General features: G+C 40.2%; 1 protein-coding gene across 1 annotated transcript; it reads right to left on the bottom strand.

The window, feature by feature from the left end:
- Positions 1-1,011: 1,011 nt before the first annotated feature.
- Positions 1,012-25,293, bottom strand: LOC111154267 (lectin, mannose binding 1). Its single transcript, XM_022513776.1, has 14 exons — positions 25,053-25,293; positions 21,401-21,555; positions 21,170-21,277; positions 20,122-20,183; positions 19,004-19,103; positions 16,675-16,798; positions 15,015-15,073; positions 14,443-14,575; positions 12,838-13,031; positions 12,644-12,714; positions 8,047-8,200; positions 4,585-4,706; positions 4,252-4,314; positions 1,012-1,935 (listed from the first exon to the last, which is right to left on the bottom strand). Exons 1-13 carry the CDS (start codon positions 25,288-25,290, stop codon positions 4,278-4,280), a joined length of 1,557 nt encoding a protein of 518 aa, XP_022369484.1. The 5' UTR covers positions 25,291-25,293; the 3' UTR covers positions 1,012-1,935; positions 4,252-4,277.
- Positions 25,294-27,157: the final 1,864 nt, after the last annotated feature.

Genomic DNA, 27,157 nt, shown 5'->3' with positions numbered 1-27,157 from the left:
TCTCCCCAGTAGATAATTCCACTGAAAGTGGGATCATGTCCTTAAAATCTCTTTATTCCTCAATTTATTACAAGGGCCTTTCCCTTGACATCCAATAAACTATCTGCTATGTGTAGAATCTTGTGTTCCTCCAGAAAAGGAAAATAAATATCCCACGACTTGTGACACGAGGCAACCAGGTGTAACCCTCCAAAGGCTTCTCGTCATACCTGAATAAAGTCCCCAGACTTTTTTGCTATGGCAAGGCAGGTGAGGCGTATCGGCAAAGCCTGAAGTGAACCGCACAACATCGGCCCAGTGTCTAGGGTTTATCTACGCAGTCTAGCCTCCGCTGCGCCTCGCTCTCTCCCCAGGCTTGCTGATCAGGCATTATGGCATTTCCTCTGAGTTCTTTCAAACCCATCTAATTTATTTAAATCTTTTCTTTTATTCTGTCTGGTCGTTCTCTGTGTTACAGCAGGAGAGAGCCCATTACCATCTTCTGAAACCACTTTGAAAGACTCTTTGACCATGCTACGGAGCCTGGGAGAGAAATATTATAAAGAAACTCAAGATCATGTTTAGCAAGTGGCAGATCCAAGATTAAAATCCAGTTCTGTCTGACACCAAAGCCCCCTTCTTTCCTTTTAATACTGCATGGACTCTCAAAATTGGAATTATTTGGTTAAATAAATGATGCTTGCCAAGAAGATTAAAGAACTTTTTTAAACTGCCATCAGCATGATGAAGAGTTCCTGCTGAACTACACTTTTCCCAGTATTTGGTTTATCACAGGTGAAAACATCAAATGCACCACCTTAATTAGTTGGTGTCGGTCATTACCAGCAAGGGTAAGCCGTACCCATCATCATTCCAACTTCTCTTTTCCTGCTTCCACGTGTTCTGCTGCGTGTGGGAGGCCACCCAGGGCACAGCATGTAGCAAACGACAAACAAGACAGGATCACAACCTGGGCCTACTTGGAAAATAAATGCCTACTTACTACCCGAGATCAATGAGGGAAAAAGTAAATTTACTAAAATATTTCTTTATTTGAATAAGGTCAATGTCATTTCTTGAATTCCAGCTAGCGTCAAATAACAATCAGAAAAAAAACACTTGACAAAATGTCATCCAATTGAAATTAACAGTGGATAGAAAACCCTTAACTTTAAAAGAAATATATTAAATAGGCAACGTACAGATCTAAAAAGTTGCAAGTGGTGATTTTACATTATATCTTATAAATAAAAAAATCCCCCGTATAATGGTTTATTCAGGATCTCCCCGCATAAGCACATGGACAGGAAAAGATAATCACATCTTAATATTCATAACCGTTATTTAAGTTCTTTACAAAGATTGTATCTCTGCAACGCATTGGGTCAGGCGATCCCTTATTCAAGTAATTTGTTTTCCCTAAGTTATCAAAAAAGTACAACTGTCTGAGATAAAATGTCACAGAAATCGCAATCAAGAAAGCAAAAAGCTTTAGCAGGCAGACTTTGAGATGGGGGTTTTCATGGTTTAGTCATGATCTGACGATGATTCTGTAAGTTTAAAAGCCATCAACCAAAGTACCAAGAGCTACAGGCAACAATCTGGGTTTAGTTTGTGGTTGTTAAGAAAGCAAGAATTTTAGGAGGAAGAACACTGCAAGAAGAAAAGGATCCGTGCACATGTGCTAACGTCACCGGCAATGAAAATGATTATGCTCTCTGCTCAGCTTTAAACCAACAGAACACAGTACTTTTTTTCCACTCGCCATGTTAGTGGTTCTCAGACACTAGTGTGCTCAGAACCACCTGACGTGCTTGCTGAAAAGTGGTATTCTGAAGCCCCGCCTCTGAATTTTGATTCAGGTGCTTTAGAATGGAGGCCTGGAATCCTTACGCTTCACAAGCACAGCATGACCCACACGGTCCACGGACCATACTCTGAGAAACACTGATGTCCCTTTAATACAGAACAAAACATTGTTGATGGTTCGTGGCTTCTTAGTAAAGTTTTAAGCTGAATAAAACATTCAAACAATTAGAACACAAACAGGTACATTAAAAGAAAAGTATTAGCCATTATGGCATTAGATTTTTTTTTTAAAGTGGCATCACAGGCACGATGACTCAACACTAAAGTTTTTTAAAATCAATTTTGTTTTAGTCCAAGGCACCTGTAAAATACTTGCTGGTGTGAGAGAAGGTAACAAATGCAATTATACAAAATAGTACAGAAATGAAAGAATCCTGGCAGTGATTGATTTTTCCACAGAGCAGACACTTTTCTTCTGAAATGAGCTACTTAAAGCGAATGATTTTGAGGAAAATAAACCGAATTTCAAATAATACGATGAACAGCCTGTGCGAACTGCTTTATGAGTGATCTTCAAGTAAATTAAATTACTAGGTAAAAAAGAAAAAGATTCACGCATTTTCATAATAGCTCTCTCCGACTGAATTAGTAACGGTCAGCACAATTCCTCTCCCAACTGTAGCCTGAACAATGTCCACCGCATTCATATGTCGGGTGTCCCCTTAGTCCGTTCAGGCATACATGACAATGGATTTCGTAACACTGGATATTTTGCAGCCTTTTATCAAGAGGATTTCCCAACTTCCACAGCCCACAACTTAAATACTCTTCTGAAGGTTTTTTTTTTTTTTTTTTCCCCACAGATTAAGAGCAAATTCTGTGATGGCGTCTCTGGAACATGAATTTCAAAATGTGAATACCACAAAGGAGAGAAACACCAGAGAAGCATTTTCTCTTAAAGTGACTGAAGCAGAGCGAGCAGTCATTAGAATAGTCTTACTCAGCATTCCGGGATCAACGCTAACACGCAAAGCAATGCTAGGGCTGCCTGCGTACACAGCACGAAGTACGTACTGCTACAGTGCAGAGTTCCTCAGTCTCTGTACAGATTTTAGGCGGTTAGCCCAGTCTGTAAATGACGTTTGAGAACAAATTTATGAAGGTTTACAAGAATGAAATGGTACTGTTTTATACAACAGTGTAACTTCTTACTCTGGGTTCTCTGACAAATGAAAGATAACAACTTAGCTAAAAGAGATAAAAGTATTTTGAAGTCAGCAAAAACACAGGTCTACATCAGCCGTGAAGACAACATGAAGTCTGCATGTTCAAATGTCCTTTCCGGACTGATTCTGTAACACTGAGGACCACTATGCACAAACAGTACAGCGAACCCTTGCAGTCTGACATTTCAAGGTTAAGCTTCCTAACAAATGCTTCACAATATCCTTAGTTCTGGCATTAAAAAAAAAGAAGAAGAAATCAGAAGTGTAAATTCTGTTTTTCAAATTTGGTCTTCAAACGTCTACACTGTTTCTACTCCAGTCTCCTTGATTTAAACGACACCAGATTATATGAAGTGATGTAACCAAAACTCAGTGGTGGGTTTTTTTGGTGAACTTAAACTCTCCCCAGGATGTGCAATCTGGGCTGCATTTACACTATACAAAACGGGAGACGCTCCTTAAGTTACAAACTTAAATCACAAAATGATGTTCATACTGTTGAACTGATGCTGTTGGCATAGAGACGTTCACGAATATGAGCGGGCGTGAGCTGAGCACATTACCACGCCAAACCACGAAAACCATGATCAGAGGAACATTTTCACCTAAATGGTTTTTCAGGCAAAGAGCAGCTATTAATTTTCCCCCCAAATTTCCTTTAAAAGTGAAATGTATCATCGATAATCAGAGGGAAAGATACTTCAACATTCTGAAGCCTGTTACCTAGATCCTAAAGCTCTCAGACAAAATATTCTTTGATTTCCAAGGGAACTGTATTGGATAAAAGGACTGCTGGACTGGGTCTTAGAGTAGGAAACTCTGACCTCTAAAAAAAGACTCTGGTTTTAAGATAAACGTGATGGGGAGCTCTAAGTTAGACCACATAGTTTGGGGGTTAGGAAGGCAAGTGTATTTATGTTAAATAAAGAAACCTCCAACTTTGGAGACTAAGGGGTAAATTTCACATCTTGGGGCTGCGCCTAGTTTCTATTATTTACCATCTTATTTATCAATATTCTGTTCAGTGGCTGTATTCTACTGGCCAGAAATTCACTGAAATTTAAATAGATTTATGTACTATGCACAAATTTACATGTGGTTGTCTTTGTTTTACGGTTTATTCTTACTGCAAATCAATGTTTAAACAGTCATTTTATACAAAATTTAATAATTTAGACTATGAAGCAATTTAAATATTTAAATTCCCTCAAAAAGACAACATTTTGTATATACATACATGATGCACACATATGAAAAACGGGGTCAAAAGAATTTTTTGGCAGCTGCTTCTTGCTGAGTCCTAAGGAAAAAGAAGAAAAAAACCGTGAAAGTTCTATACATTTTACTTCAGTAAGAATCAGGACTGCTTAGAATTGAAATACACATCGCCTTCGGAAGTATACATCCCATTAAGATAAGCATCCTTCCTACAGATGCACTCCCACGTGACAGAAATAGACTAGAAATACTACTTGCTTTGTGTTAAACTGAATTTTACAAGTAGTGGAAGTTGAAGTGTTTAAAATTAAACAAATACAGAAAGATGCGGAGTCAAATTTCAGAGACTTACCTATACATGATGTAACCAATGAATAACACCGTTTGTACCACTACAAATATAACGAAGTGCATCGTAGATAAACATGATGGAAATGGTGGCAGCTCTGGGCATTTTGGTCTTTCATTTGATGGCTATAAGGCAAAAAACTATTACAATTAGTCAAACCGGTATTTTAGAAAAAGAGATAAACATGAAACCTTCATAAAATTCATGGTTAACTACATAAACTCAAGATTTTTATTTATTCGTCCCATAAATATCTTCCATCCCCTTAACTTTTACCACTTTTTTCTTAAAATAAAGCTTACTTGTTTACTTTTTTAGTAGTATCTGTGTCCACCATGAGTCTGGGACTCACACTCATGACCCTGAGATCAAGAACCACCATGTTGTGCTGACTGAGCCCGCCAGGAGCCCCTACCACCGAACTTTCTGGAAGAGTAGCTGACACAGGAAGGCCTCCACCTTCATGGCCCAGTCACTAACACACTGCTGTCTGGCTCGAATCTTCAGCACAGTGATAATGATTGTTTGTGTTCTTGATGGTCACAGACCACAAATTCCCTGGACACACCCAGTTTATCCTTGCTGTACTACACTGATTATTAATTATTATTATTATTATTAATAGTATCCCCTTTATTCTCAAGGAACTGCCTGACAAATACAATGGCTTTTTCTTAGCCCCCATCCTCCCCAACCTCCTAGCAGTCAACATTACTAATCAGTATTTTGAAAAATGTTTCTTTTGGAGCGCCTGAATGGCTCAGTCCGTTAAACATCTGCCGTCCGCCCAGGTCATAATCCCAGGGTCCTAGGGGTGGAGCCCCACATTGGGCTCCCTGCTCAGTGGGGAGCCTGTTTCTCCCTCTCCCTCTGCCTGCTGCTCCCCCTGCTTATGCTTGCTGTCAATAAATAAAATCTTAAAAGAAAAAAAAGTTTCTTTTCCTATTTCCATGGGTATTCTCTCTGTTTTAAGGGGGCAATTAAATACCGGGGCAAAGATTCAATCACGGTATCCTGACAGAACGGCTTGTCTGCACCGTCATGTTTGCACCTGCGGGACAGCGCTCCGCACTGCGTGTGTGCCTGTCCCAGAACCAGACTGCACCCCGCTCCACGGGGCACAGCCGGGGGAAACGGGCCTCAAACAGAACTCAGGGAACAGACCACGACGCTCTGGATGACAGATAATGGTCATTAAGAAAACTCTTAACTCCTATTTGAAAAATGGGAATACCCAAGACATACATAAAAATATAGGTAAGAAAGGCAGTATCCAAAAATATAAAGGAAACAAGATTACATGTTAAAGACTTAAGTTCTTCCCACTAAATAGTTAAGGATCTCAGGAAAGTTAGTTAACAACACATTAACTTTCTTTCCTAAAGTATAATAGTTATTTTTAAAAAACTTTTAAAGCTAGAAAGCTCCACATAACATATAAGATATTAGGGCTTCCGGGAAGGTACACTGGGTAATACGGACCAGCCTCCTAGCAGAAGACAACTAGCAGAGCTAGAAACAAATCCAATCTAAAACAACACCCGTCTGAAGGCAAAGGCAATGAACGAGATGGCAAGAAGTGATGGGATCAGCATTTTTTTGGGCGGTGGGGGGTAGGGGGAAGGCCAGAGAAAGACAACTTCAAATCCATGGATCAGAGAAGAAACTGAAACGGAAATTAGAAAGAGCGCCTGGATGGTTCAGTCAGTTGAGCGTGGGACTCTTGGTTTTGATCAGGTCATGATCTCAGGGTTGTGGGATCAAGCCCTCTGGAAGGCTGTGCTCAGGCTGGCTAAAGATTTCCCAAATTTAATGACAACTATAAACTCACAGAACTAAGATATTAAACCCCAAGCAGAGGAAAAAGAAAACAAAAGCAAAGCATATAATTATCAAACTGTTTAAAATCAGTATCAGAGAGAAAATCTTAAAAGCAGAGAAAAAGAGTACAGAGAAACAAAAGACTGACTTCTCATGAGAAATAATAAAACTATGATACAGTCCCATAATGGGGTTCATGCAACTGTAAGAGGAATAAGGAGTATCTGTGCCCCACTACGACCACACTGGTAAGTGAAAGAAAGCAGGGAGAAGATAAATGTGTACAGTCTGCTACTACCTGTAAAAAAGGGGAAGATTTCATCACAGTTTCTGCTTATATTAAGAAAAGCAACAAACAGTGGACTGAGAAACTACAGTCCCCCCAAACTGCTCCATAATAAGGTAGAAATAAAAAGCACGAGTGTAAAAGTTAGCCTTCTTTGAATCATCTGAGCTTTAATCTAGATACAAATTTATAGGAAACTGACATTGAGTGTAATTATGCAAACGGCCGGCTTCATAATTACCAATACAATCTGTCCCCAGTCTTAGAGCTATTCCATATAGTCCAGCAAGAACGGCCTTGAGCATACCAGTATGTATGTTGTTTTTTAAAGATGTATTTATTTGAGAGGGACAGAGAGAGTGCACACGTTAGAGTCAGGAGAGGAACAGAGGGAAAGAATCCCAAGCAGACTCCCCGCTGAGCACGGAGCCCAACTAGGGGCTTGATCCCACGACACCAAGATCATGATGTGAGCCGAAATCAAGAGCTGGATGGTTAACCAACTGCACCCCACAGGTGCCTGTAGGTATCTGTTTTTTTGTTTTTTTTTTTGCCAGCGTATCTGTGAAAAATGCTAGAAAAAAACAGGACTGATAAAGTAAACCAAAACCCAAACCATACAAACAAAAAAACTTTGAAAAGTGAACCAAGTAAGAGAGGAAGAGTTGCTAGAAAAAAGAAGAATCTTGCTTAAAGAAAGAGGCTACCAGTCAGCCAATGTCAGACGTGCGCTTCCTCGCAGCCCAGACAGAGAAGTGGAGCTACCCAGCACCTGTCTCAGCGAAGGGTCAAGAGACATTCACCTTTGTTCACCTTTCTAAAGCTGTTTAAAGACATTACTACTGATAACAAGAGGCATCTTTAAAAAAAGAAAATTTACAGAAAGAACCTAGAGAACAAAAGTCTGGGACTGACATCGCAATGATAGGAATAGCAATGTATTTTTTAAAGATTCTATTCAACAGGGTATGGAGGGGCGCCCAGGTGGCTCAGTCAGTTAGGCATCTGCCTTCTTCGGCTCAGGTCATGATTGCACAGTCCTGGGATTGAGCCCCACATCTGGCTCCCTGCTCAGCAGGTAGTCAACTTCTCCCTCTTCCTCTGTCCCTCCCCCTCTCACTCACTCATTCACTCTCTCGAATAAATAAATAAAATCCTTAAAAAAATTCTATTTAATAGGGTATGGAAACATGGAATATAAAGACATTTGGATCACATGGAATAATTCTACCTTGAATATGAAAAATGAACATTAGTATTAAGTAAAAAGTTATAAAGCATTTTTCAGTAGAATATGCGTTTATTTGTTTCTAACCAAGGGAGACTAATGATGACAGCAGCAGGAGTCAAGAGCTTACCATGTTTCGCTGCACTAAGTTGTCTATGTCCCGCTTCACGATGTGCAGGTGCTCTTTGATGTCGTTGAAGTGCTGGGTTGACTCATAAACGCTCCCGACAGACCCGGGATGCTGGATGCCGCTGACCAGTCTGACGGTTTCACTCATGGAATTCCTGAAACAGAAATCCCTTTAGACAAGGGAGTTGCTAGAAAAATGATTTTTTTAGTCACATTTTTCGAAAGGTTAGATATACTTCGAAGCCCAATGTTAGATTATTTTAAAAAATCAACATTTAGAAATATTGAATCATATTCAGGATTGGAAAATAATTTTTTTAAAAGATTTTATTTATTTAGGGGAGCCTGGGTGGCTCAGTGTTTAAGCCTCTGCCTTTGGCTCAGGTCATGATGTCAGGGTCTTGGGATGGAGCCCCACATTGGGCTCTCTGCTCAGCAGGGAGCCTGCTTCCCCCTCTCTCTCTGCCTGCTACTCTGCCTACTTGTGATCTCTCTGAGAGAGAGAGAGCAAGAAAGAGAGACAGTGAGTGAGCACAAGTTGGGGGCAAGGGGCAGAGGGAGAAGCAGACCCCCCCCACTGAGCAGATGAGGGACTCATTCCTGTGACTCCAGGATCAGGACCTGATCTGAAGGCAGACACTCAACTGACTGAGCCACCCAGGTGCCTATGGAAAATAATTTATAAAACTGTAAGGGGCGCCTAGGTGCTCAGTCGGTTAAGCATCTGCCTCCAGCTCAGGTCATGATCCCAGAGTCTTGGGATTGAGCCCCACATTGGGCTCCCTGCTCAGTGCGGAGCCTGCTTTTCCCTCTACCCATTACCCTGCTAGTACTTTCTCTCTCTCAAATAAATAAATAAAACCTTAAAAAAAAAAAAAAACCAAAAGCAAAAACAGAGACAGAAGTTTAGAGTGAGAGTACCATCCTTTACTCTCTCTCCGGAAATGAGGGATACTGGCTATGACTATGACCGCCACTAAAATTTTGGAGGGGCTGATGGGGGTACTTCATCATGAACAGTGCAGGCCGACAACATCCAGTTATTAATAACTGTTGCAACTGGGGGGTGGGGTATAAGGGATGGCTTTTATGCTCAACTTCTTTGTATGTTTGAAAATGTCTAAAATGAAAATAAAAACTGGCAAGACGTTCTTTCTGGTCTGCTACAAACTGTAGCTGAAAGTGAGGAGATGATGAAACTACTTCTGACTTTTTATTTTGGGACCTTATACAGTCAGGGCCTTTTTTTCTCTCTTTGTAAACTGAAGGGGGTTGTACTACATGCTTCTGCTTAAAAGAAAAAAAAACTCTACGATTCTCTAAGAATATGAAAATCCACAGACACAAATCAACCGCTCCACAAAGACAAATTTCCTTTCTTTACAGTTTTTTCCTGAAGCCTAATCCAGAAGGAAAAAAGCTCTAGAAGACAAATTTAGACATCGGCGCTCAGTTTTCACTTTCACATACAGGGTGCATGACATTCATTCTCAGTTAGCAAGTGGGAGTTTATGAGGACTGCTAACTACTCTAAGTAAGTGTTTTCATGCATTATACAGCAGATGGCTAGGGTTTACTAATCACTCACTGACTCTTCAGATGTTCTGGTACCATTGGTATGTGAAAATAGCAAAGAACAAAAAGGAGTATCTGGAATATAGTAACATTTGTGTAAGAAAGAAGGGGATCTAAGAAAATACACATGTGCAGACAAAGTACAGGAAGAACAAACCATGCTCAGGTCATGATCCCAGAGACCTGGGATTGAGTCCACATTGGACTCCCTGCTCAGCAGGGAGCCTGCTTCTCCCTCTGCCTCTGCCTGCCGCTCCCCCTGCTTGTGCTCTGTCAAATAAATAAATAAAATCTTAAAAAAATAAAATAAACAAGTAAATACATTTTAGAGGATAAAAAATAGGTTTCTCCTTCCTGGAGAAAGAATTTTCAAAGAAGGAAAGAAGAAGGTGAAAATCAACCTATAATGTTCAGTCAAGTCTAGTCCAACCAGAATCCAAAGTGTCTGGATAATCTCAGGGTCTTTTTAATACAAATAAGAGTGATGGGCACAAAAATAAAGATATGCGCGTCTGAGTGGGTTAGTAGACATTCACATATTCCCTAGCTCTGTCCACTGAGAGGGCCTAGGAGCAGTGGCACCACACGGATAGTGAGCACACCTACTGTCCAGATCTTGGGTTTCTAAATACTTTTCTTTAATAAAAGGATCCAGGGCTCACCAGAGAAGTGGTTGATTCTAGAGCTGGGGCAGAGAAAACACAAAATGAGCCTGAAACACGGTGTAGCACCAGAAAGTTAAGAAATGCTTTAAAAAAAGATGGGAGCTTTTTGAAAGAACACAGAAGCCAACCTGGAGGAGTTCTTAATCACCACAGCAGAATCGTCTGCGCAGTAAAAAATGACAGTATGGGATTGCAACCCACAGAATACATATCCATGAGCCCGTACGACATAAATAATTGATTAAAATAAATAAATGGGGCAGAAGAGACCCAGTCCTTACAGAATTCCAATGAACGCATGGGAAGGAATGATGAAAATAGAAAAAAAAAAAAAAATCAGCATTTGGGAAACATCTCGTTCTTGTTTCAGACAAAACGTCAACGGATGCTACAATTAGCAAGCAAAAGTTTAAACTGAAACAGGATATTTACATTATTTACATAGTCCCAAAGTTCCTTTTCCAAAATGTATTTAGGCAGTAAGGGAAAGACAGTAACTTTAAAGTACAGAAAGCAGAAAGGAACCACCTTAACCAAGTGACCCCAGCCAGTGTCAGCTCAGTGAGCCGTACGGACATCGTGACCGTGACACAGTGTTGTATTCTCGTCAAGAACACAGAACTTCCATCCAGTCATGAGTCAGCACCAGCCGGACCCCAAACCTGGAGACAGTGGGCCGAAGAACGGACAGAAACTGTCACGGTCATGAAAGACAAGAGGAGATGAACTACTTCAGACTGCAGAAGTCTGAAGAGAGAGAACTAGATGCAATGCGTGTTGCTGGACACGATCCTGGAACAGAAAACAGGGCATGCGTGGAAAGTGGGTGAAATCTGAGTAAGATCATCAGTTTAGTTAATAGTACTGCACTGCTGTTCATTTCCTGGCTCTGCCAACTTGTGCTACGGTTACATAAGTCATGAACATTAGGGGAAGATGGCGAGGAATATACGGAAATTGTGCTATTTTTGCAATGTCTGAAGTCTAAAATTAGATCAAAATAAAGATTTCAAAAATAATATCAAATGATCCTTTTATGAAATTTATGAAAAAAAAATTTTTTTAAAGACTTTATTTATTTGACAGAGAGAGCAAGACAGCACAAGCAGGGGGAGCAGCAGGTAGAGGGAAAGGGAGAAGCGGACTCCCCGGTCAGCAGAGAGTCCAACGCGGGGCTCAATCCCAGGACCCTGGGATCATGACCTGAGCCGAAGGCAGACCCTTAACTGACTGAGCTACCCAGGTGCCCCTTTTTCTGAAAGAATTCATTCATTTAGGATCGTAAATATTTTAATCATGAGTTTACAACTTAAAAATTTTTTAAAATGTCAGATAGTATAAGTGAAAAGAAGTCCAAATTTGCAGTTACAAGTGGGGCTGCCTTTAATCTCTAGGTGTGGATATTATCACCTGTTTAACCCAATACTGTTTAATTTTCCAGTGCTAAAGAACTCACCTTGACATTCTTGTTTGTCAAGGGTTGTACTGGTTGGTGCAATGCTCTAAAAAGTGAGCTTATAAAACGTAACACTTTGGCTATTTCTCTACTCTAGGCATTGAAAGCTGTTAAGTGTAAGTGAATACTTTTTAGCAACTTATTCAAAGTTCCAAGGACACAGTAACTCCTCTCTGTTCCAACTCTGTCCAGTCTCTCTTAGGGTACAAGATGGAATGGAAGAGAGGTAGTCACACATGGCACGTTTCCTTGGAAATGGTTCCATTCCATCACAAAGAAGTTCCTGCATCAGGCATGCTTGTATCACAGTTCTACAATGCTATGCATGCTTATCCTTCTAGGATTTTTCACAGATACTACTACGCATATTCTTTTTTATTTTTTTTTTTTTTGACAAAGAGAGAGAGAAATTGTGATTTCTCTCTCTCTCTCTGTCAAAAAAAAAAAGAGAGGCAGGCAGAGAGAGGGGGGATGCAGGATCCCCGCTGAGCAGAGAGCCAGATGCAGGGCTCGATCCCAGGACCCCGAGATCACGACCTGAGCCGAAGGCAGAGGCTTAACCCACTGAGCCACCCAGGTGCCCCTACACATACTCTTTTTATTTTAGAAATGTACGAATACTCGTCTCAAGTAGCTATGCAAATGTATTTTTTTAAAGATGCTAAAGTATTTTTTCTCTTCTGATTTAGAACAACTCAAACATTTAGGCCTACTGGCAGTTTCTGAACATCAAAAGTTCCCGTACTTTCCACTCCCTGATTTATAAACTGAATCTAGAATGTGATTCTTATCCTCTTGTGGAATTCTTACAATAATAATGTGCTTGCACAGAGGGAGAGAGAAGTCATGAATTTTGGATAAATGTATCACCTAACACTCAGACATGACTTCTGCAGACTTACTTCATTTCGTTTACTTGTCTCAGGATCTCATGCTGAGTGTTCACAACGGTATCCAGCTCTTGCTGGGTGATCTAGAAGGAAAGCAGAAGAACCCAGTTCTGTAGGAGCACAAGGCAGAGTACCCTTTCTTTCCTCTGTGCCTCCTCCTCCATCAGAGGCTACCTACGGCACACACGCCTGTCTGGAAAGCTCACCTGTCCCTGCTGGGCTGGGATTCCCGGCCCTCTTTTAGCAAACTCCTCTGTCAGCGAAGAGACCCATCTTCTCTGTTCATCAAGAATCATATCTAACTGTCGGTTCAGCTGCTTGATTTCAAGATGGATACGATTCTGTCCTTCGAAGATTTGTCTCAGCTCGCGGTCTCCTACACTCTCAAATATTTCATCCGCTGAAATGGAAATTGCAAATTAAAATGATCAAAATCACCGACGTGTAGTTTTTGCAATACCGTAAGTGACTGAAGCATCAGTATATACTAAAATTAGGACATCACCAGTATGATCTACTCCAGTGGTATGAGCTCCTCAATAGTAAATATGCAGATAGTCAATTCAATCATGACAAAATTACTATATGCTTTTTGCCACGTATGGTGGCTGAACACCTATAAATTAGTTCTGAAAGTTTTTCACCTAAAAATAATCTTCTTTCAAATATATTATATGATTCTATTTATATGAAAAGGTAAAACTAATCTATGCTACTAGAATCAGGAATAGTGGTTGTCCCTGCGGAGCGGGACTGACTTGGAAGAGGCATGAGTGAACACCCTGGGGTGGTAAAAATATTCTATGTGTTGACTGAGTGACAATTAAGTGGGTATACAAGTCTGTCATAATTCATCAAACTACACTTTTAAAATCTGTGCCTTTCACTTAGGTAACAAATTTAATAATGGAGTTGAGAACAGCTGATTTTCCTTGTAAAACTGTGCTGAAAATCATTTCATTCAAACATTTACTACAGTAAGCTTCAGGATATTCTCAGGAATCGTATGTGATATTTAAAAAAAATCCAAGAAGAGAATTAAATTCATTTTTCATTTTTATCTTCATTAAGTCCGATTTATATTATTGATCATTCAGAGAATCACATACTCTAAGGAATACAAAAGCTAGCTGTGGCTTTGTTAAATACAGCTTCGATCTATGCCGGTGGGAACAATCCAGATAAAACTTAGCAGATAATATAAAGCCACTCTACTTGGACCTCTCATGTTTTATTTTTGACCCATAGCACACTTAAGTTCAACAATGGCTTAGACTAATTATTTTAAAATTTGCAAAATCTTCAAATCCAGAGTTCTGCTGAGCAGTAAGGGGAGGAGAACTAGAGATCATTTCATATTACTTTCACAAGATTTTGTTATTTTCCCAGTATTATCTCTATATTAATAAGCTAATATGTGCCACTCAAAGGAAAGACATAAACTTTGTATGATTTCATTCCACAAATATTTAGAGTCTCAACTACTAGGTCACGTTGGTTTTTTGTTTTGTTTTGTTTTTTAAGGTTTGGGGGGTCACGGGAGTCAACAGAAAAACAGAATCCCTGTTCTCACAGAGCCTGCACTTGGAGGGATCACTGTTCATCCATTTTACCCAGTATCGCCCACCAAAGGCTTTCCTAAGCCACACCCTTACTGATAGAAACATCAACCTCCAAGCCTTATGACAGAAGACTTGCTCATAGATTGCTTCTGGAAACTGTCTGGATATGCCAGACAAGAGCTCAAGGATGGGATGAATGTGTGTGCCGCGACCCCCATGTGGCTCTGAGCACAACTTCCTCCAACTCACCAGGATGCCCCTGAAGGTCAGGGTGGCCCTTCTGGAATTCCTCCTTTTTTTTATCCAATTCTTGTTGAAAGTGCTCAAATTCCTCCTGATACTTTTCTTTTTCTTTTTCTGAAATTTCTTTATCTGGCGTAGGCTTATTTTGGAATTTAGGGATAGATCATTAAAAAAAAATTTAAAAGATAAGAAAATATTAAACCTCAGTATACTTTTTTTTCCTCCTTCATTTTAACTACTCAACCACTAGTTGAAAGGTTAACATAAAAATATTAACCATTTTACTCTTGCTACTAATAATTACAACAAATCAGTAACACTAGCCACTACCATTTATTGAGTGCACGGTCTTATTTAATGCTCATGACACCATGAGGTAGCCGGTACCAATGTCTCAGTTTTACCAGTGAAGAAACAGAGCGGTACAGAGGTTAAGCCACTTTCACAAGATTAAACAGCAATAACAGGCAGAAACAAGACCCAAATCTAAGTTGGACCTCCCAAGTTTTCAGCTACAGGGAGATACCAATAAACTGGAAGTCAACTTTTTTGGGGAAAAAAAAAATGTGTATACTTACCAGCTCTTTCCCAGGCTCAGTCAACTGGAAGGTCAGAAAAGAAAGGACATCATGGTCATCTACAAAATTAAAAAAAAAAAAAAATCTGAAAAAGTTCCACAATAGATTATTTTTACCGCTGTGAAGTTACTTTAGAGAGATCTAGTGCTTTAAAAATAATCTGTGAAAAATAACAAAAATCAGCTCTCATCTGGTAAAGGCAACGGAGCTTTGTGAGCTTAGAGATGAAAATTCACCAGAAAAATTTACATCAGAAATAAACTAAAATTCACTTTATTTTATCTTAAACCAGAATATTTAACAGTGTTTAATATATGACAGATAATTAATAAGTAAGGGTATAAAGGTTAATAATAAATAAGGGATAAAGGAATAAAAAAACAAATGAGGAATCAAAAGAAAGCCTAAACCCTTAAACCTGACACCAAGAACTTCCCATATCTTCCCACAAATCTCCTTTATAGGCAGTGTCCCAGCCAAATGAGACAAAATCCTGTCCTTCATGTATTTCTGGACCTCTCAACCTTTCTTACAGTACTTACCACTACTTGGCCTTACTTTCTTGTTATAAACTTGACATTGCTTTGTCCTGGCTTACTGCGATAGTCCTGATTTATTCATGCTGTCTTGGTATTACTAACAGCATCTTCTTTTATTCGCCAAGCATTCCAATTAGATAATATGATGATTCTATCTATACAATATTCATCTCTGTTTCCCTCACATAGCAGATATTAACAATTTTACTTAATCTAAAATCATATTTTAAAAATCAAATTAATTTCAGGCTGCTTAAGCTGGAAACACACTTAGCAGATCAAACCTCATAATGCTGACCTAAAATACCAATCCTGGAGAGTCACGTCTGCAAAGCAAGCGCAATTAATTCCAACCAGTGATCTCTATGCTTTCTGCCACTGTTATGAAGATTGAGATATGCAACCAGATGAAAGAGAAAACTCTAACACTCTAGGTGTGTAAGCTACCTAACCTCAGGAGATGTTCAGTGTGATAGAGCACTGGACTCAGGAGTCAGAAATTCAAACGAAGTCCTGCCTTGGTTTGACCATTACTGGCTATATAGTATTTATAATGTACTTTAATGTAAGATTTGGCACACTTAACTAAAAATAGGGTAAATACCATCTATTCTCTCTCTCTCCCTCCTTGTGATGTTGTAAGGAACAATTATATATTTGAAAATAATAAAAAATTATACCATGTACCATGTAAACACAACATGATATATATATTTTTTAAACACAAGATGGTATTAATGTGAGAAGTTCATTTATTACCAAATGTGGGGCAAAAATGGTAAATATGTCTTGTTTAAGCTTTAGTCCCAGTAATATTTCCTTAGGCTACCAAATTCACTTAAATGTGCTGTGACAACTTTCAGGATCCTAAACCACTTGGCAATTAACCTATTTCAGCCTTGACTTTAAATATCAACCATCAGTTGTCTGCGGCCCCAGCCAACTGTATACCTACAGAGTATCAGCAGAAAATGAGCAGATTCAAGATACCAAAAGACTGGCTCTGCAGTACCCCTCGTCTTAAAAGGCTGAGAGGAGACAAGTCTACAAATCTCCCAGTAGACTGTTCCCACTGAAACTCAATTCACGAACTTGTAACATTAAAAGATGGCAAGACTTACCTGCAAGACCTCCAGTTGCAGCCGATACTCCAAAATGCCCTTGGGAAGGGAGAGCCAGATTGTCCGCTCTGGCGCAAAATTCATAGTCATTTTTATCTGGTGTGAAGCCATTATTGATCATTACCTAAAAAAGACATACTACAGCTATAGCTTTTACAACAGGCATTGTAAAATGAATTTCAAATAGTCAATTTATGACTAACTGATCTTTATATTTGGTCTCCTAGCCAACCGTCAAAAAGCGATCAGTTTTCTCTATTATAAAGGGTAATCCCCTGTCCATGTATAACCTCACTTATTTAGCATCATTATATGAGATATTTCACTTCGAAGTTTTTATCCTACAATGTGTCAAAGGCTTAAAGAGAAATATTTGATAATGTTCCATGAAAATCTTTCTAAAATAGAAGACTCAGGGAACCATGATGACTTCCTTTGAATGGTTCATACAGAAGAGGGACCAGATTTGGTCAAAAACCCCAGTGTCAGAGCTCAAACAAATAAGATGAATTTATAATTTTTACCACAGCTAGTTGGGAATTAAATATAATTATATTAAATTAAATAGACTGCCATGCAAGGAGTGAGCTTCTCTTCATTCAGTTGGGGAGGGGGTGTGACTGCTTGTGTTCCCTCTCTCGCTGTGTCTCTCTCTGTCAAATAAATAAGTAAAATCTTAAAAAAAAAAAAAAAAAAAAAAAGACTGAGCCAATATTAAAGTCTTCCAAAGAACTGAGACAGGAGAAAGAAAAATTTAAACAAGATGTTTTTTATTTATTAGTATGATGGCATTGATGGTACCTTTAACAAGCAAAGTTCCCATGATATTAGAAGAACTGCTAGCTGGATATACCCACTTTATTTATTTTTTTTGAAGATTTTATTTATTTATTTGAGACAGAGTGAGAGAGCACAAGCAGGGGAAGCAGCAAAAGGAGAAGGAGAAGGAGAGGCAGACTCCCTGCTAAGGGGCTGGATTCTAGGACCCTGGGATCAGGACCTGAGACAAAGACAGACGCTTAACTGACTGAGCCACCCAGGTGCCGCAGGATATACCCACTTTACATAAATATTGCCCTGAATTCAAGCTGTCTAAAACTAAACTCCTTACCAACCCTCTGCCCTCCCACTCCTCACTCAAACTCAGATGCTGCTTCCTGGCTTAGGTGTACAACTGGCCAGAAATCCCGGAACCATCTTTGAGTCCCCACTGCACACACCCTCCCACCCCCTAGCACAGTCTCTCCCTCCTGATCACCTCTCCTCTCTTCTTCCCTTTCCCCTGGCTCAGACAGCAAGTGGAGTCTCGAAGGGAAGGAGGCACTCGGTTCACATCACAGTTGTGTTACTTACGTGGTACATTAGTTAACAATATGGTATGTTAAGTAACAATAAGTTACTTAAAATGTTCCATATCCCACTTCCCTGTGTATAAGATGGGGATGCCTGCCCCATAGGGATGTCAGAAAAAATAAGTGGGACACTGCACTTAAAAAGACAGAGCACAGGGAATGGCCCACTAAGTGCAGCGCCTCCTTTCACAAATGCCATTTTAAGAACACTGCTGCCTAAGTCATCTGCCCAAACCGCAAACTGGATCATTTCACTTTCCTGCTTAAAACTTTCAGCAGTTCCTTACAGGATAAACTACCCAAGGCCTGTGTGACTTGCCACCATGGACCTTTCAACCCCACTCCCCAGACTCCTCTATCCCCTCTATTCAACCCTATTCAACCCAACTCCTCTATCCCCAGCCATTCCAAATCACGTGCCTTTCCCCAATCTTTCACCAGTCCCTGTGCCTGTTTTCTCTGCCTGGAACATGCACCACGTCTCAGAAAAGTCCCCCCTTCCCCTTCCTGGTGCAGCTCAGCTCTGAGAAACTGTTCCTGACCTTCTCCGCTCCCAGCTGCAGTTACAAGATGCTAACCCCTTGATTCCTTAATGGTACGTGTGCTGTGACACACCTCCCATCTAGCACAGTAATGTTACACAAGTATCTTCCCTCCACTAGACTACAAGCTCTTTGGAGAAAATGAGCTTTCTCTTACTCAGATCCGTATCTGGATGGCTCAGATATGTATGTAATGTGTGGCATCTAGCAAGTAAGATGCTTAAACGTACTGATGAATGCAAACCTATGGGCAAGTTTTAACACCACATGACTACTTAGGCCAAGCTCTGAAGACACTTCTGTTCTCTCATAGTAATGCTGAATACGTAAACCGATACCCAAACTTACATGCCTTTAATTTTTATCAAAGATTCAGAATGAAAAGTCCACTAGAATGTTGTTCATTTGAGCATCTCTTAAGTGCGTGTTACTTACCATCAGTGTTTTCTGGTAATACGTAATCTTTGCCCGGACAGGATAGGGTTTATTACGAAAGTCCCTCTGGCAACTTGCTAAAGCTTGACTAGCACCATCACTAGAGTATGAAGAAAGGGAAAACAAACAAAAAACGTCAGAAAGCTTCTCAGTACTTAAAAATTCACTACTTAAAATGATCAGCGTCCAGAAAGGGAATATATTATTAAGTTATGACAGTCTTAGGACATTTGAAGTTACTTACTCAGAAGACACAAAGTTAATGCACAAGTTTTTCCCTGTGATTCCTGTCAGAACTATGGATAACATCAGAAGCCAATGTGCTGACAGCAAGAAGAAAGTTTTACTTTTCTGAGATGAGGGCGAAATCCTCCTTTATGTCAGGGCAGAATCAAAATACACTGGAGCTTTTCATTTATTTATTTATTTTACATTGGAGCTTTTAAAATGCATATGCCTAGATCCTACCCCAAGTCAAGGGAAGGAGACTCAGGAGGAGGTGGCCTTGGCACCTCTGGTTTAAACAGCTCCACAGGGGGTCTTGATAAACTAGGAGGAAACAGTAAATGGAAATGCAGATGAGTAACTTTTCTTACAGTTCCTGATTGGCTCAAAGGTAATTCCTCCCACAACAAACATGTAAAAATTAACAATGTACATGCCTAATTCACACACATTATAAATATACTAAACACTTAGAAATTTTGTAGCCTACTGGGAATCTTTAAATAAATCAACATGCAGGATGTATGCGGTGGTGTAAATCTCTCAGCCATTAGTTTGGTTAAGGATTTCAACTTTATTTTTGAAAGATGAAAGAAACATGACTAAGGGCATCACCAAGAACCAGGAACATTTTATAAATCTTTCAAAATATTACATAGTTTTCGGTTCAATAAAACAAGTCTTTTTTATGTTTGAAATCTGAGGTGGTCCATAGAATGAACTTTCATCCAGGACCAAATTTAAAAAAGACCTTTCTACCAAGTTACAAAATACATCTCAAGAAAAAGGATAATCTTATTTCATCTGAAAAATATTCAGACTTGAAATAATCTCTTTTTACAAGGTTTCTAAAAAGTTGTTGCAACCAAGTAATATAAAAAACATACACTTACTTTTGATGGTCATAATGGATTTGTCCACTGTTGCCTATAATTACTATAGCAGGATTATTTTTCTAAAAATAAAAAGAATGTATTTCGTTTTAAAGTCCTTAGGTCAAAGAATTCTAGATCATTCTAGAAGTGCTGTAAAGTCTCTTATTTCTCTAAAATTCTAGGGCTCAAAATTTTAAAGTAATTAATAGAAAAGATTCTATTTATTTAGAAAAAATTTAGTAAACTCTATTATAATCATTCAAAGACAGTCTCTAAACACCTCAATAAAGACGTGTGTGTGTGTGTGTGTGTGTGTGTGAGAGAGAGAGAGAGAGAGAGAGAGAGAGAGAGAATATGATCAACTACAACACATATTTGAGGACTATGTGGGACACGTGTGAGACCCAAGGGAGCTTAGTAACAGGACTAGTATGCGCCAGCATTTAAGAAGTTATTAAAATTCTTTTAAATTGCTAATAATAACCCATGACAATCAGCAGAGAAACTACCAGCTGAAACAAAGATCATCAATCTTAAGGCTAACACAGCACAAGTTAATGTCACTAAATCACAAGTACATTTTGTTCTGAACTGTTTTAGGCTCTCCTAAAGACATCATCAGAGAAACTGGCAGATCAAAAAGAGTGATTAACTTATAAAAAGGTATTAATATGTGAGCTAGTAATAGTAAAGCACAGGGTATTTTCATGAAAACAGACTATAATCCTAAACACTGCTGGTTCCACTGCCTACCTCTAAATGACTCAGGCTTATACATCAAAATTACTACACGCATACAGGGTGCTGCTGAGGGAGGTCACTGCAAAGTTCTCAGAGTTAGAACTCCATTACGACCTCCAGTTGGTGCATGACAAATCAGGAACAAAGAGCTTTAAAATTTCCAAAGTCTCGGTTATATACAAGACTAATCATCATACTTAAAATAGAGTTTGGAGATTTCTCAAACTACTAACCAGACCAAAGTGTTAAATAAGCTGTATTTCTCACAGCCTAACTTTGTTAGCAGATGTATTCAAGTAGGTAATAGTTCTGACAACAAATATACCTTTCCATCATTGTCGAAAGAATCAAAAAATATCCCAACACCATTCCACATATCAGCTGATCCAAACACAGGACCCTCCAAGCCTTGATTTTCTGTATACCAAATTGCCTGTAAATATATAACAAGGGACATTCAGAGGCTAGTGGTATATGCACTGATGCACATATGCACGGATATACATATGCATCGATATTTGTACGCACCGATACACAGGTAAAGAAATGATCATACCAGGCCGTCAGCTCCAATTCGACCTCTTCCAGTCACTCGAAATGTCACCTCAACTTCCCAGTTCTCAAAGGCTGCTTTCGTCTTTGTCCACACTGATCCTCTCTGGCTTTTTAAAGATGGTGCTATTCGAATTTGATCTGAACTTGGAATAGCATCTGGAACAAAAATCAGGGAAGAAGAGCTTTAGGTTATAATTAGGTAAAACTCAACGAACCATCACCAAACTGTTCCATATGCCGAGAGAGATCTAATTTTAACTTGGTAACCTGTACAATAATTTTGTTAGGAAAAAATTACACATTGATAGTTTCAACTTTAAAACTTTAGAGCTTTTGGGGCACCTGGATGGCTCAGTTGGTTAAGTGTCTGCCTTCAGCTCAGGTCATGATCCCAGAGTCCTAGGAGAGGGCCCTGTGGCCGGGTCCCTTATCAGCAGAGAGAATGCTTCTCCCTCTGCCCCTTACTGAGCTTGTGCTCTCTCTCTCTCTCTCAAATAAATAAATAAATAAAAATTTTTAAGAAATAAAAAATAAAATATTTTAAAAATAGTAAGAAAATAAAATAGAATTTTAGAGCTTTCTAACAGCCTTCCCACCCCCATCTTTTGCATAGTGAAATACTTCTGGAAAAAAATTAATGCTGCAATACATTAAAAATTCAAGGGGCAGGAGGAAGGAAATTATGACTTAAAAAGCAAATCAACTATTTGATTCCCATTATATTCTTTTTCAAGTATCTCAAAAACTTGCATATTATTTTTTTTTAAACTGTGAACCATTTTAGCAGTTTACAAATGTCAGAAAGCTGAAACAGTGTGAAAAGAACATACCACTAGGAATCAAGAGACTTATTCCTAGTCTCAGTTCAGCTGTGTGACTCTGAGCAAATATTCTTACTGTCTTGGGTTCACCATATGTTCACCTGTAAAATGAAGGGGCTAGGCTCAATCACTTCTAAAAATCCCAAAAGTTATATGCAAAATTTTGTGCATATATGCATTCTTCTAGGGAGAGGGTCAACTGAATTTCAAGTCAATAAACAGTTCTTCAGTGTCAGCAGATTCTCAGAGAGAACTGTGATCCCCAAAATGGTGGTTTGCATCTCCAAGCTAGGTTCAAATCCCAGCTCCACCACTTACTAGCTGTTTGATTACAGGTAAGTGATTCCGTTTCTCTAATAACCTCACAGGCATATAATGTACAGAAATATTTCAGAAAACGTTAGCTAGTCCTGTTATAGAACTAGATACTATCATAGCACCTATCAGGCCTAAGTTTGAACAATTCTAACACATCCTCTCAGATTATTATATTATTATATTAACGAATTCTGACATCCATTCTGGGAAATAACTGTATTATGTCTTTACAGGTAGGAAAAACTGACGGAAGACAAGCTGAGGTACTTTATTAAGATCAGCCACTGTCACCAACACTTTCAAGCACTTAAACACTGGGGAAAGCCTCATGAGAAGAGTAGCAGACACAGATTCAGAAGACCTGGACAGGGGTTCTAGTCTACTGACACCAGTTATGTCCCTTCCAAGAACCTTACTTTTCTGAACAGCAGTTTTTTCATCTCTAAGACAGAGAACACCTGCCTTGCCTACAAATGATCAAATCAGAAAATGAAGGTGAAAGAGCTCTGAGAGCTACAAAGGGTTACAAATTGCTGTGATCAGTTTTGTGCCCTTATGAACCCAGGATGTGTACTAACAGTACAAAAGGCCATTAGAGTTAAGAAAGAAACACCATCGATTTGATCTTCATTTAGGGATGAATGTAATGGGCCATGTTTAAACTGAATCTCAAATTTCTCTATTTATAAAAACTGCTGTAAATAGTGGATCTCAGGGTAAAATGAGAAGGGAAAAAATGATCAATGGAGTTAAGAAAACAGTGAGACTGTAAAAGTTACAGCGATAATGAAAGCAAGGGGTATTCACAGCAGGGATTCCCAGAGTCAGTATCCAGAAAAGTCAGGACTAAAACACGAATCCCTTTATTTCAAGTTCAGTCTAGTCATCCAACTTTAATTCACCCAGGTATACTACCTGACATTTTTGCAGCAGACAAGCTTAGTTGGGTATAGGCTCTGTAGAGAAAGTCAAGTTAGCTAATCTGAGTAGTTAACATTAATTGACTGATGTACATGGCATAAGTGTGAAAGAAGAAAAAGCAGGCAAGGGAGAGATGCAGAAGTGAAAAAAAGTGTGAGCAAATTCATCACCACTATTGAAAACTTCAGCATCATTCCAAAACAAGAATCAAAAACCCCCAAAACTTGTGTTTGGTACACCTGCAGCATCTTTGTTTATTAGGAACAATGTTACCTTGATAACAAAAGCCCAGCAATAAATCCTCAATGAGCGGGCACAGAGAAAATGCCTGCTGAGAAACAAAATAATTGTACTCTACTTCGAATACTTAATGACTTGGTCATTAAGTCAAATTGAAATTTTTACCTTCAAATTATATATTAATTTCAGTGAAATGCTCCCTCCTTAGAGTGTGTTTCCTACTCAGTAATTTCTGGAAATGGAATATTTTTTCTGGAAATGGAATATTTTGTTTCAAGCACCTGACATTCTAAAACGAGGTATACAAACCTTTTATAAATGACTGTTTAATTACACATAATGAATGGAACCCAAAATGACAGAACTTCTCACCCCGTAAAAAGGCATTTGCCACTTGTTTCAAAGGATGCATCTGATGGTCACTGAACAGAGCTTACAGCATGCCAAGTGTGAGGGCTGATTCCTTAGTCAGCAGTGACACATCAGCACTAGAAAGTACAGATACGTTTTCTTTCACGTATGTAAATGGCTAGCAAGGCTCTCTTACCTACTAACAGTGACAAACATACAAAGGGAATAAAACAAGGAGCACAGATTACTTTCAATTAAAAAAAAAACTATAACTCTGAAGAGGCTGTATATGTAATGTTATTTTCATGTATTAAGTGCAGAAACAATACCAAAAAATATATCCCTTCTTCTAAATAAACGGAGGAGTGCGACTCATGTTACATAACGTGTTAATACAACTGAAAAGATCAAAGCCCACACCAAGCCACTGAAAGAGGCAAATTCAAGGTGTAGTAGTTCCAGTAGCGTAACAATGTCCTCGGACATAAGAAGACTTAAAAACTACTTTAAAACCAACATATGCCATCTCTAGAGTCATCGGGGGTACACACTGGAGCATTAACCATTGCTAGCACCGGAGACAAGACCGCAGGGGAGGACCGAGCGGGAAAGGAGGTAGGGAAGCTCCGCGAACAAGTCTCAGGTTGGGATGGCCGGGGGTGGGGCTGCGGGGCGTTCGCGTTGAGACGTGGCGTTTAGGGTGAAACGTGATGCTTAGAAGAGAGTTTTAATGCTTGAAGTATAGGAAAGTAACAAAACACCTCGTGACCGAACGGAAAGAACGGGCGAGATCAAAGAAAAGAGGACAGGAGGACGAGGGGTGGGCAGAACGGGGGGAAGAGCCGGGCGCAGGCGGAGAGCCCTGCGGACCAGAGCCGACCTGCAGGAGGGGCTGCTGAGAAGGATCCGCCGCGCCAGTGGTGTGCAGCAGGGAGAGGGTAGAGAAGAGGAGACCCAAGGCGGGGAAGGGACCCTGGCCTCCCGCCCTCTTTCCCGGCTTACTCCCCGCGTGGGCCCAGAAGGGCACTGTCCCGTCGCTCTGCACCAGGTGCGGTCCCTTGAAGCTGTATTTGTACTCGAAACGCCGGTGTGGCGACCCGGCTGCGGTGCCCGCGGCACCAGTAGCCGCAGGGTCGCCTCCCATGCCGTCGCTCCCGGCGAAGCGACTAAGCGACAGCAGTAGGGCGCAGAAAAGAGGCCGAACTCTGGCCTGGGGACCCCTTTGCCTGGATCCCGCCATCTTGGATTCTAGGAAGCGGAGGCCGGCGGGAGGAGGAGGGGCGCGGGAGCTGCGGACGGCCAACAGGGCGCTCGCTGATTGGCGGAGCCCGAGAGACCCCGAGGGCAAGGGTGAGCCCCGCCCCCGGACTCGGCTAGCCCGCGGCGGACTCGGGGCATCAGTGGGCGGAGCCCCAAGGGAGGGGGCGGGGCCTGGAGGCGGTGCTGTCCGCGAGCTCCTCCCTTCCTCTTTGGGGCGGGAAAAGGTCTCCAACATTAACATTCCCTTCCCACGTGATTGGGAGTGTTGGAGGAGTGGACCACGTTCCTACCTGCAAGAATCTTTTTCCTTAAAAAAAAAAAAAAGTAACAATCTTTTTTCCTGCCTCATGACATGCCTTAGAGGTGGAATTCTGGAGAGTGCCTGGATGGCTCAGTGGGTTAAGCATCTGGGTTCAGGGTCCTGCCATAGAGTCCCTCATAGGACTCCTTTGGTCCCTACGGTGCCTGCTTCTCTCTCTCTGTCGCTCATGAATTATGAAAGAAAAAAAAAAAAAAAGAGAGAGAGATGGAATTCCTGAGCCCTAACACCTGTGGACCTACTCACCACATCTGTCCTGTCTGGCTATAATAAACCATTCCAGTATTAGAAGAAAGTCTGATGTGATAACGATTGTTCAGTAGCTGGTTTTCTTGTTGAAACAAGTCTTTCCAAAAACAAGGCATAGTTTGGTGATAGGATGGTCCCACCCTACTAAGCTCCATCAACCTGCGTTCAGGCATTTCAAACAGAGAGCCATGAATATCAAGCTAGGGAGTTTGCCTATTCCCCTTGAAAATGGGAAGTATCTGTAGTGGTCTTAAAGGAGAAGAAAAACAGGGGCAGGTTCTTGTTGAGAGAGAACCCCTAGAGGAGAGATGACTAGTGTCTGAAACCAGAGTAGGGCAATCGAAAGAAAAGACACAAGAGAACTTGCCACAGTGAATAAATTCAAAACAGAAGCTTTACCTATTTCTCTCCTAATCCCACCTCAGCACACCAGCCACTTTGTATTTCCTTAGGTTTGCCTTTCAGTTGAAGTAATGACTGCCTAGGTGGATATTACTAAACACCTACACACTATCTGTTCCTCCTTTTGTTCTGTTCAGAACACCATTTTGTTCAGGGTGGCAAGCTGTAGAGCCAAAATACTCATTTCTCCAGGCTGCAGGTCATTTAATGAGAGGTAGGCAGAAATGCCTGAGGAGAGAGTCAGATACCAAATAAAAAGGTAAAACTTCACTGGGTGAAGACCTTTCCTTTTCCCTGTTTGTGGGGCTTCCTGCCTGAAAGTGTATGCAACGCCTAGAGAGCAGCAGCCATCTTGTGACCACTAAAAATGATGGCCCAAGAAGCCAGAGGAGCCCCGATCTTTAATGATTCCCTTGAGCTCTCTGGCAGGCCAAGTCTGCCTATCTCCAGACTTCTGTTTTCTGAGATAAGACTCTCACTCATTTAAGCTATTATTTCCAGGTTTTGTTACCTGCAATCCTAACCGATATCATAGCTCCCATGTATTGAGAGCTACTATGTATCAGGCCCCATTCAGGGTGATACACATACATTTACTCATTTAGGAGGAAATTAACCCAGTATTTTCATTTGACATCAAGGCTTTGCCCTAGCTATTTCATTGATAAGAAACAATCCTCTTTCTCAAACTATATGTCTATCTTCCCTAAAATGACACATTAAACATCTTAAAAGCCCTTCTTCAAGTTTTTCCCAATTATAAATCAGTCATGAATGGTTTCCCTTCGCTTCTTTACAACAGGATGACATTTTACCTGTGGGTCAATACCATAAGGTTGGTTTTTTTGTTTGTTTGTCTTTTGTCTTTAATATCTAA

The sequence above is a fragment of the Enhydra lutris genome, unplaced genomic scaffold (genome assembly GCF_002288905.1).
Source record: "Enhydra lutris kenyoni isolate GAN:26980312 unplaced genomic scaffold, ASM228890v2 scaffoldscaffold36, whole genome shotgun sequence".
Lineage (NCBI taxonomy): Eukaryota > Metazoa > Chordata > Mammalia > Carnivora > Mustelidae > Enhydra > Enhydra lutris.
The sequence above is the reverse complement of the archived record's forward strand: the minus strand, read 5'-3'. Positions and strand labels throughout refer to the sequence as shown.